Source organism: Myotis daubentonii, chromosome 7, assembly GCF_963259705.1.
Source record: "Myotis daubentonii chromosome 7, mMyoDau2.1, whole genome shotgun sequence".
Lineage (NCBI taxonomy): Eukaryota > Metazoa > Chordata > Mammalia > Chiroptera > Vespertilionidae > Myotis > Myotis daubentonii.
The window spans coordinates 28,643,869-28,659,201 of NC_081846.1; the positions used below are offsets into that span (position 1 = coordinate 28,643,869).

The following is a 15,333-nucleotide window of genomic DNA, read 5'->3' on the forward strand; positions in this document are numbered from 1 at the left end:
CTATTGTAGCTTAGACAGACCTATAGTCATTCTGGGAACCAAAGCACCAGAGACAATGATAAACAAAATGCTGAACCTGCTGGATAAGACTGAGGGAAGCTTTATTCTCTGGCTCCGCATTGCTGCATTTATTTATTCACTCAACCAGTATGTGTTGAGCCCCTTTAAGAACCAGGCCCCACGCTAAGTGCTAGAGAAATAATGGTGAGCAAACACAGGCCTGGTCCCCACCCAGGCTAAGCCTGCAGTGCAGCTGGGGGGCTAGGGATCCTAACTGAAAACCACAAAGCGGTGTCAACAGCCACTGCAGTGAGTGCCCGAGAGGAGGGGTGCATGGCACTGTGAGTGCATGTTTATGGGGTCTGACTTGGTTAGGCAGGACGGGGAAGCATCCTGAAAAACAGATGTTGAGCTGGATCTGAGGGATGAGATGGAAAAGAGGAGAGGGAAGGCTGCTTGGGGAAGCAACAATGGCATGTGTAAAGGCCCCGAGGTGGAAGAAAGGAGAATAAAACAAACTGATAAGGGCTGGATCAGAGTGGGGGAGATAGAGGTGGTGCCCAGGAGACCAGGGGCACAGTGGAGCTGGGGCAGGAGCAGGGAGATCTCACAGGTAGGCAAGCATTAGGCCCCTTGTGCAGGGTGTCTGGGCCTCTCTTTCTTTCTTCCTCCCTTCTTCCTCCCTTCTTCCTTCCTTCCTTCCTTCCTTCCTTCCTTCCTTCCTTCCTTCCTTCCTCCCTCCCTCCCTCCCTCCCTCCCTCCCTCTCTTCTTCCCTCCCTCCCCCCTCCTTTCGTTTTCTTTCTTTCTTTCTTTCTTTCTTTCTTTCTTTCTTTCTTTCTTTCTTTCTTTCTTTCTTTCTTTCTTTCTTTCTTCCTTTCTTTCTTTCTCTTTCCTTCCTTCCTTCTTTTTTATTGACTTTAGACAGAGAGGAAAGGAAAGGGAAAGGGAGAAAGAAACATAGACTGGCTGCCTCCTGCAGGTCATGCACTGGGGATCAAGCCTGCAACCCTGGCATGCGCACTGACCTAGAATCGAACCGGTGACCTCTAGGTGCACTGGATGACGCCCAACCAACTGAGCCAGCTTTCTTTATTTTTTTTTTAAGAGCAACTGGAAGTCACTGAGATGCAGGGGGAGGAGACTAGGGATGCCGGGATACATTTGCATTTTGAAAGGTCACTCTGGCTGCAGTGTGAACATCTTAGGAAGTAATTTCTGCTTTGCAAATCCAATAAGCAGGGTTAGTATTCAGTTACTGGAAACAGAAGCTGAAGTCTTACAGCCAGATCTGAGTTTGAATCCCAGGTTAATTTCCACCACGGCCTTGGGCAAGCCAGCCTTTTAGAGCCTCAGTTAGCTCAAATATAAAATGGGATAATAATATCTCCTTCTGTCTTGTTGTGAGGGTAAGATAATTAAAGTTAATAAATAGTCTTGCTTGACACAAAACTCTTCTTGGGATTTTCAAAAGTAGAAACCCACTTTGATATTATATACGGTATGAAACAACCAAAGCTCAGGTCAGATGGGTTTTCAGCTCTGCTCGGAGAACACATCTTGGACTTCACTTGAACTTCACCTTAGAAATACCTTCTCCCACTTCTTTGAAATAAGAACAACACAATAATAAAACATCCTTTTATTAAACTGCTTGTACAAGGTACTGCAGTCATGCCTCCTGGTTTGGGCATTTATCAGATGATAGACCATGGAGAGATGAACAAGCCAAAAACATACAAATGACAAGTGAGCTTTATAAGTATAGAAACAGAGAAGTAAGCCATTGGCTGTTGGGTAAGTGGATGTGTTGGTGATGAATAAGTGACTGCCCGTATTTTATATTTAGCCAAAGTAGGGCTGGTAGATCAGTCCAGAATTGGACATTTCTCATTTCCTAAATAGCCCAGGGCTCTGCTACGGTGACATTCCAGTTGATCTTAAATCAAGGGTGTTGCCCAAAAGACTCAAGAATCAAGTTTAAGAGGTTCTTGTTGGCCAGTGATAAGACCATGTGAGCACCAAGGATATGAAACACATCAAATACAGTGGGGCCTTGACTTATGAGTGTCCCGACTAACGAGTTTTTCTAGATATGAGCCGTGTCTCTCGGCTGATTTTTTGCTTTGAGTTGCGGGCTAAAATTCGGGTTACGAGCCAGCTTCAGATACCCCACCGCTAGTTGGCGTAGCGAACGTCACAGCCCAGCATCACGTGTCTCACTCGTTCACTTTATGATTTGACATACATGTAATTTGAGTTACGAGCTCCGTCACGGAACGAATTAAACTTGTAAGTCAAGGCCCCACTGTAGTTTGAAATTCTTGAGTTTATAATGACACTGAAAAAAAATATTAATCACTATTGCAAGGCGATACGAAACCAATATGAAACCTGGATGCTAATCCTACTTTCCCATTCACCAGCTGAGTGCCTTGGAAACTTCCCTCTCTGGTTCTGAGGGGCAGGAAGGGTTTCTAACAGCCTGCAGGTTGTGGATCCTCACAATGATGAAGAGATTTGGGTCCTGCAACCTGACTGTCTGGGTTGGAATTTTAGTTTCCCCATATGTATCCTTGGGATATATATCTAGATTTTGTAAAACGTAAAGAATGCTTACTTTAAATGGTTCCTGTACTGAATGCAATCTTTAAACATTGAACACATAGCCCCTGGCTCAGGGGGTGGTGAGCTGTTTGGAGCCTAGATTCTTAGATAACACATAGTAAACACCAAATAAGCAGCAGGATTAAATAGCTAGAAGTATGAAGAAAACACCTCACAGCAAATTTATGGAGAGCAGCTTTCCAGGAAGGTGGGCTACAACCTTAAATTGGTTGATTGGGCTGAGGGTAGTTGCCTGCCATGGCGGCAGGTGTGATGCAGCCTTCCAAGTGGTTCTCAGCTTGGTTGACTCATCTCCCTCTCCCACGGTTCCCCATTTGGCAACGTCTGGGGGTTTTTGGTTGCCACAACTGTGGGAGAGGTCCTTCAGGCAAAGGACAGAGCTGCTGCTTAGAATCCTATAATGCATAGACCTCCCACACATCAAAAATGACCTAGTTCAAATGTCAATACTATTGGCAAGTTTAGAAACCCCAATTTAGAGAGAACAGCAAGGGCAAGGGTCCTGGGCCAGAAGGGAGTTTGCTGTGGTCAGGGTGCGAATGGAAATCCAGTGTAGCTGAGTTATTAACCAGGAGGAAGTGATGGAGGCGGGGCTAGAAGATAGAACGCTTTTTAGAGTACAGTGTGGAACCTGGAATTATCTCCAAAGCAGTGAGCAGCTCTTGGAGAGTTTTAAGTAGGGGAGGAAGGTAACCCATGTAATGCACTATGTACATCTAAGAGCTTAAATAAATACTGTCTATTATTATTTTTAATAAATATATTTTTATTGATTTCAGAGAGAAAAGGAGAGGGAGAGAAACATCAATGAAGAGAGAGAATCATTGGATAGCTGCCTCTTGTATGCCCCCTACTGGGGATTGAGCCCTCAACCCAGGCAGAATTGAACTGGGGACCCTTCAGTCCACAGACCAACACTAGGAGATATATATATACACATATATAAATGTATATAAATGTATTAATATACATTATTAAATATGTATTAAATATATATAAATGTATTAATTTCAGAGAGGAAGGGAGAGGGAGAGAGGTAGAAACTTCAATGCAATGGTGAGAATCATTGGCTGCCTTCTAAAAGGCCCCCCACCGGGATGGAGCTGGCAACCCGGCATGTGCCCTTAACCGGAATCGAACCCGGGATCCTTCAGTCTGCAGGGTGACGCTCTATCCACTGAGCCAGACCGGCTGAGACAAATACTGTCTATTATCATCATCCCTTGTCTATGCTCCCTCCTCGGCCCCAGCCAGAATCCCGGTCTCAGAGTGGCCGCAGTGACTCCTCCTGGCCAGCAAGGGGCGCCAGCCGCACTTGGCCTCCGGCCGCTCGGGGCGGGCCTCCTCTTGCCGTCCCCCGCTCTCGGCTTCTCCCTTCTGGAGAAGTCGGGAAGGTGGCGGCGGCGGCGACGGCGGCGGTTGTCCCGGCCGGGCCGGTTGGTGTGGGCGGTCAGTCCGCGCTCCGCAGCGCCCGCGCCGCGCCCAGCCCAGTGGACTCGAGCGGCGGCGGAGGCCGGCCCGGTGCGGGGGCGCGCGCGGACGGAGGGCGGCGGCCGCGGCCAGGGCGGCCCGTGGGAGCGCGGGCCCCCGGCTCAGCGCCGCCCGGCTCCCGGCCCTGCCGGCCTGCTCCCCGGGCGCCGCGACCATGGCGGCCAGCGCCAAGCGGAAGCAGGAGGAGAAGCACCTGAAGATGCTGCGGGACATGACCGGCCTCCCGCACAACCGAAAGTGCTTCGACTGCGACCAGCGCGGCCCCACCTACGTGAACATGACGGTGGGCTCCTTCGTCTGTACCTCCTGCTCCGGCTGCCTGTGAGTGGGGCGGCGGCGGGTGGGGAGAGGCCCGCCGGGCCGGGGTGGGGGCTCCGCGCGGCCGGGGCGGCCGTTGGGGCGCGGGCGGGCGGCTGGGATGCGCTCGGCCCCGGCTCCGGGCTGGGATGCGCTTTCGCTTTCGCCGGCCGAGGGTCCGGGCTCGGGCCGCCTCCGGGGTCGGGGCGTGGGCGGGCTGCGGGCGAGGACGGGGCGCCCGGGCCGAGCATCGGGGCGCCCGCGGAGCCGCCGCCTCCGGGTCCCCGGCCCCCGGGGGCGCTGACCGGTGCGGCCGTGGGGGGAAGGCCGGGGGAGAGGCGCCGGAGAGGGCGTGCGGGTCCCTAGTGCCCCGCCCCTCGGCCCGGGGCGGGCGGCCCTGCGAGGCACCTGCCGGCGCCGCCGGGTGGGAGCGGCAGGGAGGACGCCTCGCCTGGGCTCCCCCCGCGGGTCCAGGGCCCCGGGTCCCTGGGAGAAAGCGGGCACTTGGCAAGAGTAACCAGATGGAGATGCCCCGAGGGCACGGGCCTGAGTCCCGGGGGAGAGTTCGGAGGCTGCATTTCGGGCGAGGGAGGGGGAGCAGACGTGACGGGGAGGGGTGTGAGGGCAGGGTCCCGAGAGCGCCCTGAGGAGTTCGGGGAGAGCTGGGTGGGAAGAAGGCATCGCCGGGAGCTGTGTCACCCGGACGTGGGGGCGGCGTCCGCACGGGTCCCCTGCCCGGACCCGGGTGCCGGGCTGCGCCCGGGAGCGGGAGGCGCAGAGACCCGGAGACCACCGGCTTGACTTCCTGGGGCGGGAGGTGCTTGTTCATCTTTGCTTCCGTAAGCTTTATTTTGGTAAGGTTTTTGTTGGTGTGAAATTCCTTTTGGAAAGTTTGCAGATGATTTGGGAACTGACAGGTTGCTTTTCTGCAGTATTTCAGTATGTATAGATTCTAAGCAAGTCAATTGACGAAGTAGTGCTTACTAAATATTAAGAGCTTTATTGCTCCAAAACACCTCGTTCTTTCGTTTGTACTGTTCTTTCGAATAATTTGGTTTCTCCCCTCTCTCCAACTTACACACACACACACACACACACACACACACACACACACCCTTTGTCATGTTAGTACTGAGACAAAGTACATGGCATATGAGAAAACATATTTGGAAAATGCAGGACATGTCCAGTAGTGTACGATTTACTTTTATTTTTAAGTTGGGCACAAAGAGGCATTATTAGTCTTCTAAGTCTTATTTCTTCGACAAACATTTACTGGTGCCTCGTAGGTTCTGAGTGAAGGTGTGGGGTGTTCTTACAAATACAGCGAAGTTCTTGTTCTTTTGGTGCTTACGTTCTAGTGGGGGAAATGGTAAAGTGGAGGAAAACGTCAGGGGTAAGTATGCACTAAAATAGTATGACAGGAGAGACCTCCTCTGAGGTTACTTGTAGATTGGCAGTCAGGGAAGCACGGAGAGTTTGACAAGTAGTGGTAGTACTGAATTCCCCCAGCATGGTCGAGCTGGGGTGGTATCTGAGATTGTCTGGTTCATGATTGTCATTTACAAATAGTTAAGTGACTTATGTTGGGCAACTTTGGTTCTAAAAATGAAGTCAGTAGTCCAGTTCTTTTTAAGTGTATTTGACATTTATTATGTGCATAATAAGTGTGTCTTTTACTTATAACACAAGGTCCTTTGATATATTTTAAGTATTTGGTTTGAAAAATATATGTATTTACTGTTCTGGATTTTGACATCTTCGTAGCCCTTTATAAGTATAGTGGGGAACATTTAATTTATTGCAGCAAATGCATAATATCAAGAAATACTTACAAATTCCCTAGATTCCACGTTTCAGAAACATTCTGTGTAAAAGTATACCTCAGTGTGATGACAATTGCTTATTTTAGTGGGGTTTAATCTATAATAGATAATGCTTCATATCTCTGTTTAGTGGTGATTCCACACAAACTTATTGGTCACTTGGCCTGTGTCAGACACTGTGGGAGGCATTGGTGTTAGGTGGATCCTCCTATCCTTAAGGGGTTTGCATTCTAAGTATATACATTTAGTTACAATACATTATAACAGTTCCTTTCTTTGAATGAGCTACCCATGAAATACGTAAATGATAGAGAAAATTTCATAGAGGACTTGATGCCTGAGCAAAGACCTTTAAACCCAAGATCCATTTGGCAGGTAGGTTCATGTAGTTGAAAGATCAGGTATTTATGAGCTAGATAAACCTGGTTTTGAATCCTGGCTCCACTACTAGCTATGTGGTTTGGAGAATGCCACTCAGCCTCTTTGAACTTGAGTTTCCTCATCTATCACATGGTTTACCCTGTAGATTTTGGATGTAGATTAGGTTTCAATATTTGAGATAATGTGTCTGTAACATTTCATACAATGTCTGGTTCATGATAGATGCTCAATAAATGAGAGGCATTGTTAACAAGGTGGAGAGGACATTTCCCAGGTGGGGAACAATATATGAAAGACATCAAAATGAGAATAACTTTATAAAAAATCTCTCAGGTTTGATTTTTTAGATATAACTCAAAACCTGACTCAAATTGGTTAAAAAATATAAAGGGGATTATTGTTTGGTTTTAAGTAAGACTATCCAATGGCTTAATGAGGTTGCCTAGATTTCCCTGGTCCAAAGATGGCTGCCTCCAGCTCCCAAAGCTGCATATCGTCCTTCCAGCTTGTCCAGACGTTCTGCAGTTCGCTCCTGGTTAGCTTGAACCAGTGCCTTTATTGGACACCTGTTCTATGCTGACTTCATTGGAACCACGAGGATCCCCAAATAGAATTCCCAAGTCAGAAATCTGGTATTCTTGGGAATGGATGGTGGATCAAATGTCTACTGCAGAAATACTGAAGGGACTGTAAGCTCCTGGGGAGTCTTTTTCTTTCAGAATCAATAATGCAGGAAAATAATTTAACGGTAATATTTGAGTTTAATAATAAATAAATATTTATTATTTATTTATGGCATAATTGAAAGAATGTGAATTTTGAAGTCAGATTTTTGACACCTCTGCAAGCTTTATGACTTGGCAAGTATTAGCCAGGCCATAATGTGTGCAGATTGGCCTGGAGCCATCCCCTCAACCTCAGTTTCTTTATTTGTGATAAGAAGATGATAGAAGGTTGCTATTCATTGAACATATACTAAGTGTGAGGGCAGGGCTTATGTAGTAGATATAAAACAGGGGTGGGCAAAAGACCGATACAGTTGTTTGTATGGGAAATCCTATAAAATAAAAGGCTAATATGCAAATTGAACAGCAGAATGACTGGTTGCTGTGAGGGCACTGAAAACCACAGGGCAGCTGCTCAATGCAGGAGCTGCCCCCTGGTGGTCAGTGTGCTCCCATAGTGGGAACACCGCTCAGCCAGGAGCTGGGCTCACAACTGGGGAACTCAGGGGGCGGTGGCAGGAGCCTCCACAGCAGTCAGACATCACCCGAGGGGTCCTGGACTGCAAGAGGGCACAGACTGGATTGAGGGATTCCCTCCCGCCAAGTGCATGAATTTTATACACTGGGCCTCTAGTAATACAATTATTAGTAATAATACAAGAATAAACTGTGGTTCATGTACTCACAAGTCTAAACCTGCTTTTGACCACCCCTGTATTTTAAAGAAGGCATGTTAGCTGCCATTCAGAAACCTTGATGTGCCTAGAAAATTCCCATACACAGTAAATGGTGTACACTATCGGAATTCTAAACTTTAAGATAGTCACATCTTTTATTAATTTAACAATATCTTTATTTAAGTAAATTAAATGCTAACATTACTAGACTCAGAGCTAATATTTTCTTTATTTTCAGAGGGCTTGTATTTGTGTATGATTTTCATTCAGAGTACATAATTCATTTCAGATTGTGAAACTTGAAAATAGACTTCAGATTTAGATATAGTTAAACTTTTCTTTATTGAGGCAGAATGGGGTGATGTAGCAGATTGATTTGTCACTGTCAGGTTCTATCAACAGAAATACTTCTGTTACAACCGATAATAAAATGTTAAATACTTAATTTTAGACCAAATTGTTTGTTTTGTGTAGACTAGCATTAGTATAACCAGTGAATAATATAAGAATTGTTCTATCCTTAAAAACTGATTCATAACCCTGGCTGGTGTTTCTAAGTGGTTAGAGCAGGGGTGGGCAAACTTTTTGACTCGAGGGCCACAATGGGTTCTTAAACTGGACCGGAGGGCTGGAACAAAAGCATGGATGGAGTGTTTGTGTGAACTAATATAAATTCAAAGTAAACATCATTACATAAAAGGGTACGGTCTTTTTTTTTTTTTTTTTTTAGTTTTATTCATTTCAAACGGGCCGGATCCGGCCCCGGCTCGCGGGCCGTAGTTTGCCCACGGCTGGGTTAGAGTGTTGGCCTGTGAACTGGAGGGTCTCGAGTTCTATTCCCAGTCAAGGGCACTGCCTGGGCTGTGGGTTCACTCCCTGTCCCTGGTCAGGAGCATGCAGGAGGCAACCAATTCATGTCTCTCTCACATCAGATAGTTCTCTCTCCCTCCCTCCCTCTCTCCCACTGTCTGTTAAAGAGAAAAATATCCTCGAGTGAGGCTTAACAACAACAAAGTTACTATTTTTCAGAAAGTGTTTAGATAAAATAAAAAATAACATTTGAGAAATATATACTTTGTTTCTCTTAATATCAGCTATTTTATGTGCACAGTACATTTAATCTTGGAATTTTACCGGTGGATAAATGTAGCTGGATAGTAACTTAAACTCTATTAATTTTGTGTGCATTTTGACTTACGGTGAATCTTGCAAGAATATTAACTTTTTAAAATTAAAGTTGAACAGATGAAAAGAGGCATTTTATTTATTTTTATATAGTTACTAGAGACCTGATGCACGAAAATTCGTGCAAGAGTAGGCCTTCCTTCCCCCAGCTACCGGCACCGGCTTCCCTCCGGCACTGGCTTCCTTCTGGTACCAGGAACCCGGGCTGCTTCCCTCCTCGGGCTGCCCACAGGCACCCGGGACCCGGGCTTCCTTCTTCCTCTTGCCGCCCACAGGCACCCGACCCGGGCTGGCTTCCTTCTGGCCCCGGCTTTGTCAGGAAGAACATCCAGAATGATGTCGGAAGATGTCTGGTCTAATTAGCATATTACCCTTTTATTGTTATAGATAGATTAGCAGTAGATTACAATCAAATATCCTTTAGGAGTTCTGCTTACATATAGAATTTATTTCCTCATGAGGTCACAGTGGGCAGTGACTTACATCCTTAAATTCCTGTTCACTTAAAAAAAAAGTTTTTATTGATTGCAGAGAGAGGGAGAGAGAAACATCAATGTGAGAGAGAAACATGTATTGGCTGCCTCCTGCACATCCTCTACTGGAGATCTAGCTGCAACCCATGCGTGTGCTCTGACCAGTAATCGAACCCAGTGACCTCTCAGTTCATGGGATGATGCTCAACCAACTGAGCCACTCCTGCTGGTCTCCTTTTCACTTTTTTTAGTGCTATAATGTGGTTACATTCAGGGAGATATTTTGACAATGTAGTACAATTTAAATTTATTGTAAGTGGGAAAACTATTTGATACATTTTCAGTTGCTAAATTTTGCAGGCTCTATGATGGGGGAAAGTAGGAAAATCAGTACAACTAATAATATGAGAAGATATGAAAATTCTTCCTCATTTCTCTCTTCAAATCTTTATCTCTTACTCAATAAATCTTGGTGGCTCTAACTTGGAACACTAACTTAGAACAGTTGTGTTCAGTAGGTATGTATTTCTACAAAAGTGCTAGTATATAGTAAACAAGCTTGATATTTTTGGGAAATGTAAAATAATCACTCAAGTTTTCTAGGAATGCCTTTTTTTATCAGTTAAAGAAAACACACTGTAAGTATATATCAGGTTTAATATTGACAAGAACTGTTCATTTTTCATTCTTTTTTTAATTTAATTTTTAATTCAATTTTGATTTTTATCAAAAGAATACATCATATAATTTAAAAATAGAAAGGCTTATAGTGAACAAAAATAGACATCTATTACCTTCTACCATTTCTTATTACCATAGACAGTGATGTTGGACTCTTGTCTGTTTCCTCTTTCTATTTATGACCCTCCAAACCCCCGAACCTTTGTCTGATTTATTTGGTAATTTTTCAAGGGTTCTGTGATGGGAATCAACTAGCTGGCTTCTCCCAACCCTGCAGGAGCTTCAGTTTTTATTTTTACTCTGTAAAGTCAGTTACTGCTGGTATACTCACATTTTATCTTCCACATTTTGTTATTCAAGAGCAATAGTGTGCTTTGGGGCTCCTCCCTTGTTCTCTTTCCCTCTGTCTCTTTCTGGGTTAATGCATTTAATGCCTTTGCTGTTATTTCAGAGGGGTTTAGAGAGATAGTAAAGACATTCTTGAGTTTTGTCTACTTTTTACTGGAATGTCTTAATTAAGTTGTTACTTGAGTATTATTTTCTAGATGCTTGCCCTAAGTGTAAAAAGGAAGTTACAGTGTAATAATTGTGATTTTCAGAAAAACAAAATAACAACTGTGTTTTACACCATGGGGTGTGTGTGTGTGTGTGTGTGTGTGTGTGTATTTTCAGTGTTTTAAATTTGGGTTCTGGATGATATTAAATAACTACTATTGGAATAGATTTAAATGCCAAATTAACTTTATTACTTTATGCCAACAATAGCAAACCCTTAAATTTCCATAGCCTATTGGCAATATTTTACCAGCTTCTCCCCCAGCAGGGGAAAAACAATTTAATAGCACTAACTAAATAAGCTTTCTTACTTATTCATCCAGCACACATTGTTATTTGAGATGAACAAATGGGTATTAGCAAGATTGTTTGAGGCATAGTTAAGAGCAGCATATGGAATGAGTCACACCATCTGGTTGCATTGATACCTGGGTGGTGGTTGTTAAAACTCCCAACTCCTGGGATCTGCATATGACTTAAGTATACTGCAAAAACATATTGGACTACACCAGTAGGTGAGTTTGGAACATCTTAAAACCAATTAACTGGCAAACATCTTTCAAAATATCAATACTGCTATTATTAAATGAGTCATTATTTAAATTATATATATACACATATACTAACCTGGAGACTTAAAATATGTTTTTTAGGATCCAGAATGGGTGGTACCTCTATATTGGCACTATAAAAATGATGTGGTATACTTGCTCAACACTTATTCAATAGTTATGACTAATGTCATTACAGTAAAATGTTTACAAAAACTGAATTCACATGACAGTTAGACAAGGTTAGAGAAAAAGGGAAGTGGCACTAACTTCCAGGAATACACCTTAAAAATAATTAGATAAATAAAAATTCATTTTTGATCAATTAAAGATTTTGTTCATTAATGATATCTTGTAGGTGGAAATTTCTGTGTTCAGTTTCTTCTGCTATGCAATCTCCATTTCTGTTTTATGACTTACCAAGAGCTAGAAGGAAAAGAATTTGTTAATTTAAAATTTAAACCAAACCTAACTCAACACAGAATTCTCTACTTTGAAATGTGAAGCAGATAAAGTGCAATAGAGTGTGCCATCTATTTCTGAAAGTTAGAGGGAGAGAAAGAAGGACAGGATATGAAGGTTGAGGGGCTCTGTTACTTATGAATTCTCCTTATTGTTTTGATTTAAAATAACATTACATACCACTTTTAATTACTCAAAGATGTTTCCAGAATATTTTTGAAAGACTTTGGTTCGTAATTTTATAGCATTGTTAAATTTCAGTTAGCATGGATGATTGCAAGATGACTATTTTGTAAGAGTATTGATAATCTGCTCTACAACCTGGATTCCAAATGACCCCTTTCCCAGAGGACATGACTGTCAAAGTAATTTTATGAGACTTTGTATAAATTACTTTGTTACTTTGCAGAAATTATATGACCCTTATTCTTCTGGGTGGAGTAGCCACTTTGTGATATTTGGACAAAATGTAAATAGTTCTTAATCTCTCTGAGCACATTTCTGTTCACTTTTTTATGTGCATGATAAAATATCAAGAAACTCAAGAGATAGCGTCTTAAGGCCGCCTGTACAGAAAAGACATCAAGGTTGTAAAAGACCTTAAAAATCATTTAATCATGTATCTACCTATTTTTCAGTTCCCTTCTCCAGTGCTCTACTGTTTTCTCTTGAACACTTACTGCCTCATGAGGTGATTAATAATGTCCCTTATTATCAGACCTCACTTGAATTGATGAAGAGAGAGAGCTTTATTCTTATTGTTAATAACTTTGCTTCCTTAGGTTAGTTTAATTTTCTAAATTAGCCTCAAACTTAAAGGTATAGCTATTTGATTAGAATATTTGTGTAGCTCCATGCATAACACATTATCATATTTTAAAAAAAATCTATTTTATTGATTTTCTACAGAGAGGAAGGGAGAGGGATAGAGAGTTAGAAACATCAATGAGAGAGAAACATTGATCAGCTTCCTCCTGCACACCCCCCACTGGGGATCTGCCCGCAACCAAGGTACATGCTCTTTACCGGAATCGAACCTGGGACCCTTCAGTCCTCAGGCTGATGCTCTATCCACTGAGCCAAACCAGTTAGGGCTTCTAATATTTTCTTAAAAATGAAAATATTAAATAATCAATTACTTTTTGAATTCTTTACCATAGGGCTCTCTCACATATGTTGTCTTCTCCCTTCATCAAAACACTCTAAAGCACTGTTTGTGTTTCCTAGAAGGTCATGTATTATAGGTACTATGTGTTTCTAACTAGGTAGTCACTGAATTTATCTCTAAGTATATTATTTAGTGTGGGTCTAGCCAAACTTACCTTGACATATCTGTTGTGGGGATTAATAGTTCAAAATAATTTTTAAAGATACCTTTAGTTTATGAAATAAAAGCATTGTTCCAAGTTTAAATGTGCTAGCTAAAAATGTTTTGCGTTGATACATAATTTTAAAATTATAGTATATAATAGTAAATTTGTAAAATATTTTCTTTCTTAGGCGAGGGTTAAATCCACCACACAGGGTGAAATCTATCTCCATGACAACGTTCACACAACAGGAAATTGAATTCCTACAAAAACATGGAAATGAAGTAAGTGTTTTTACAATTTCAACTTTTTTGTTGGCAGCCATTTTAATAAGATTTAATAAGTTGTTTAGAATGGGGAATTTCACTGTCTTAAAAAAGTTATTTTTGTATTTTATATTTAGGTATTTTAGTATATAGTCATTTATTTAGAATTAATGTTTGCTATCTAAGTACTTTGCTTTAACCTGAGGTGAAATACATATATTTAAAATTCATCAGTGATGACTATAAAAGGCATTTTAGAAGATGTCTAGTATTGGAGTAACTGTTAGTCTTTGCTTTAAAAGATATCTTTTAAAAAAACTTTATGGTGTTATCGTAAACTTTTGTTAGGCTGTTGTGTGATCAGCTTTCACTTGAGCTCCCCTCCTTCCTATATACTACATTTTATGTGATGTTTAATGTTATATTGAACTGGTGCTCAGAAGGGAGGAGGCTGGTAGTTCTGAGGGCACAGCATAGTGTCATGGGAAACCCAATAGTGTAAATATTTGGAGAGGAGTGTTGTCCTTCCGCTCTGTTTTATTGGGCTTCCAGTAATTCCCTTCTGTTTGTTTGCTTTTTTGTTTTTAGTTCCATATTTTGCATTAGTAAAAGTTGGTGATGTAATATTTTTTAAAAACTATTACAAAAAAATCATAAAGAAAGTGGGCATATTTTATGACCTGGAGTAAGATGAGCCAGTCACCTAATTAATTAATAGCCATTATACTTTTACTAGTAGCCTGGTGCATGAAATTTGTGCACATTAAAAGGGAATTAATTAGCGGAGATATTTTAATATTGCTATTTGCCCTTTCTCTATAATAGAAGTGTGAGAGATGAAAGGAAATTAGTAAAATGTATACGAAAATGATATGTAAATTTATTAATAAATAAAAGTAACAAAAGGATATAACAACAACAGAGGCATGATATAAAAATGACAAAAACATGATATGAAAACAACAAAAACATGATACAAAAACAACAGTGATGCAAACAATGACTGGTAAAGTGATTAAACTTATTCTAATATCTCCCTGTACACCACATTAAGAGTGAAAACACTTTCAGAGTGCTTGACTAATTTCCCTTGTGATGAAGTATTTAGAACTTTAACTAACGTCACATGCTCTTCAAACTCGAGAGAAAGCAACATATAACTGACCATGTGCAAAAACACATGGGTTCAGGTAGGAATATGCCTACTCTGTCTAGAGTTTGTCCTTGTGATTTATTAGTAGTCATCACAAATGCTGGCATCACCGGAAACCGTCATCGAATCAATTTAAATGGGGGGCCAGTGTCAGATGGGGACAAATTAATTCTTGGAATCAGAACAACCTCTCCTTCTGCAGATCCTGTTAATACTTCAGCTTCGATAATGTTAGGTCGTAATCTTTTGATAATAAATCTGGTACCATTGCAAGGACCCCATTTACTATTGAGATTTCTCAATAGCATGTGATTGCACCCACTTTCAATTTTAATTTATGACACGGCATTCCAGAAGGAGTAATACTATTAAGAAATTCGATCGGAAAATTTTCCTTTTCAGCATCATCTGTGGAATCAATGGAATCATCACTCAAATATGTGTGAAAATCTCCATTGAGTATATCCAAAATTTCTTCATTTAATTTTTGAACATGCTCAATTTTTGGACAAAGAATTGCACGTTTAGATATATTTTTAACACATTGTATGCGGGAAACGTATTTATACGTTTTACGTATTTATACGTTCTACCAGTGTAGTAGAGCGCGGGACACGTATTAATACGTTTTTTATAGACGTGGTAGAATGCGGGTAACGTATAAATACGTAAAC

General features: G+C 42.0%; 1 protein-coding gene across 11 annotated transcripts in view; it reads left to right on the plus strand.

The window, feature by feature from the left end:
• Positions 1 to 3,987: 3,987 nt before the first annotated feature.
• AGFG1 (ArfGAP with FG repeats 1) overlaps positions 3,988 to 15,333 on the plus strand; it is a 69,523-nt gene continuing 58,177 nt past the window's right edge. For 6 of the 11 annotated variants that reach the window (XM_059703381.1, XM_059703383.1, XM_059703384.1 and 3 more), the window contains exons 1-2: positions 3,989 to 4,438; positions 13,431 to 13,524. In XM_059703381.1, the coding sequence (XP_059559364.1) occupies positions 4,272 to 4,438; positions 13,431 to 13,524 (261 nt within the window). In that variant the 5' untranslated portion in view covers positions 3,989 to 4,271. Of the gene's footprint in view, positions 4,439 to 4,941; positions 4,961 to 13,430; positions 13,525 to 15,333 lie in introns of those variants that run through there. The other 5 variants (XM_059703386.1, XM_059703387.1, XM_059703382.1 and 2 more) reach the window with 4 other exon arrangements.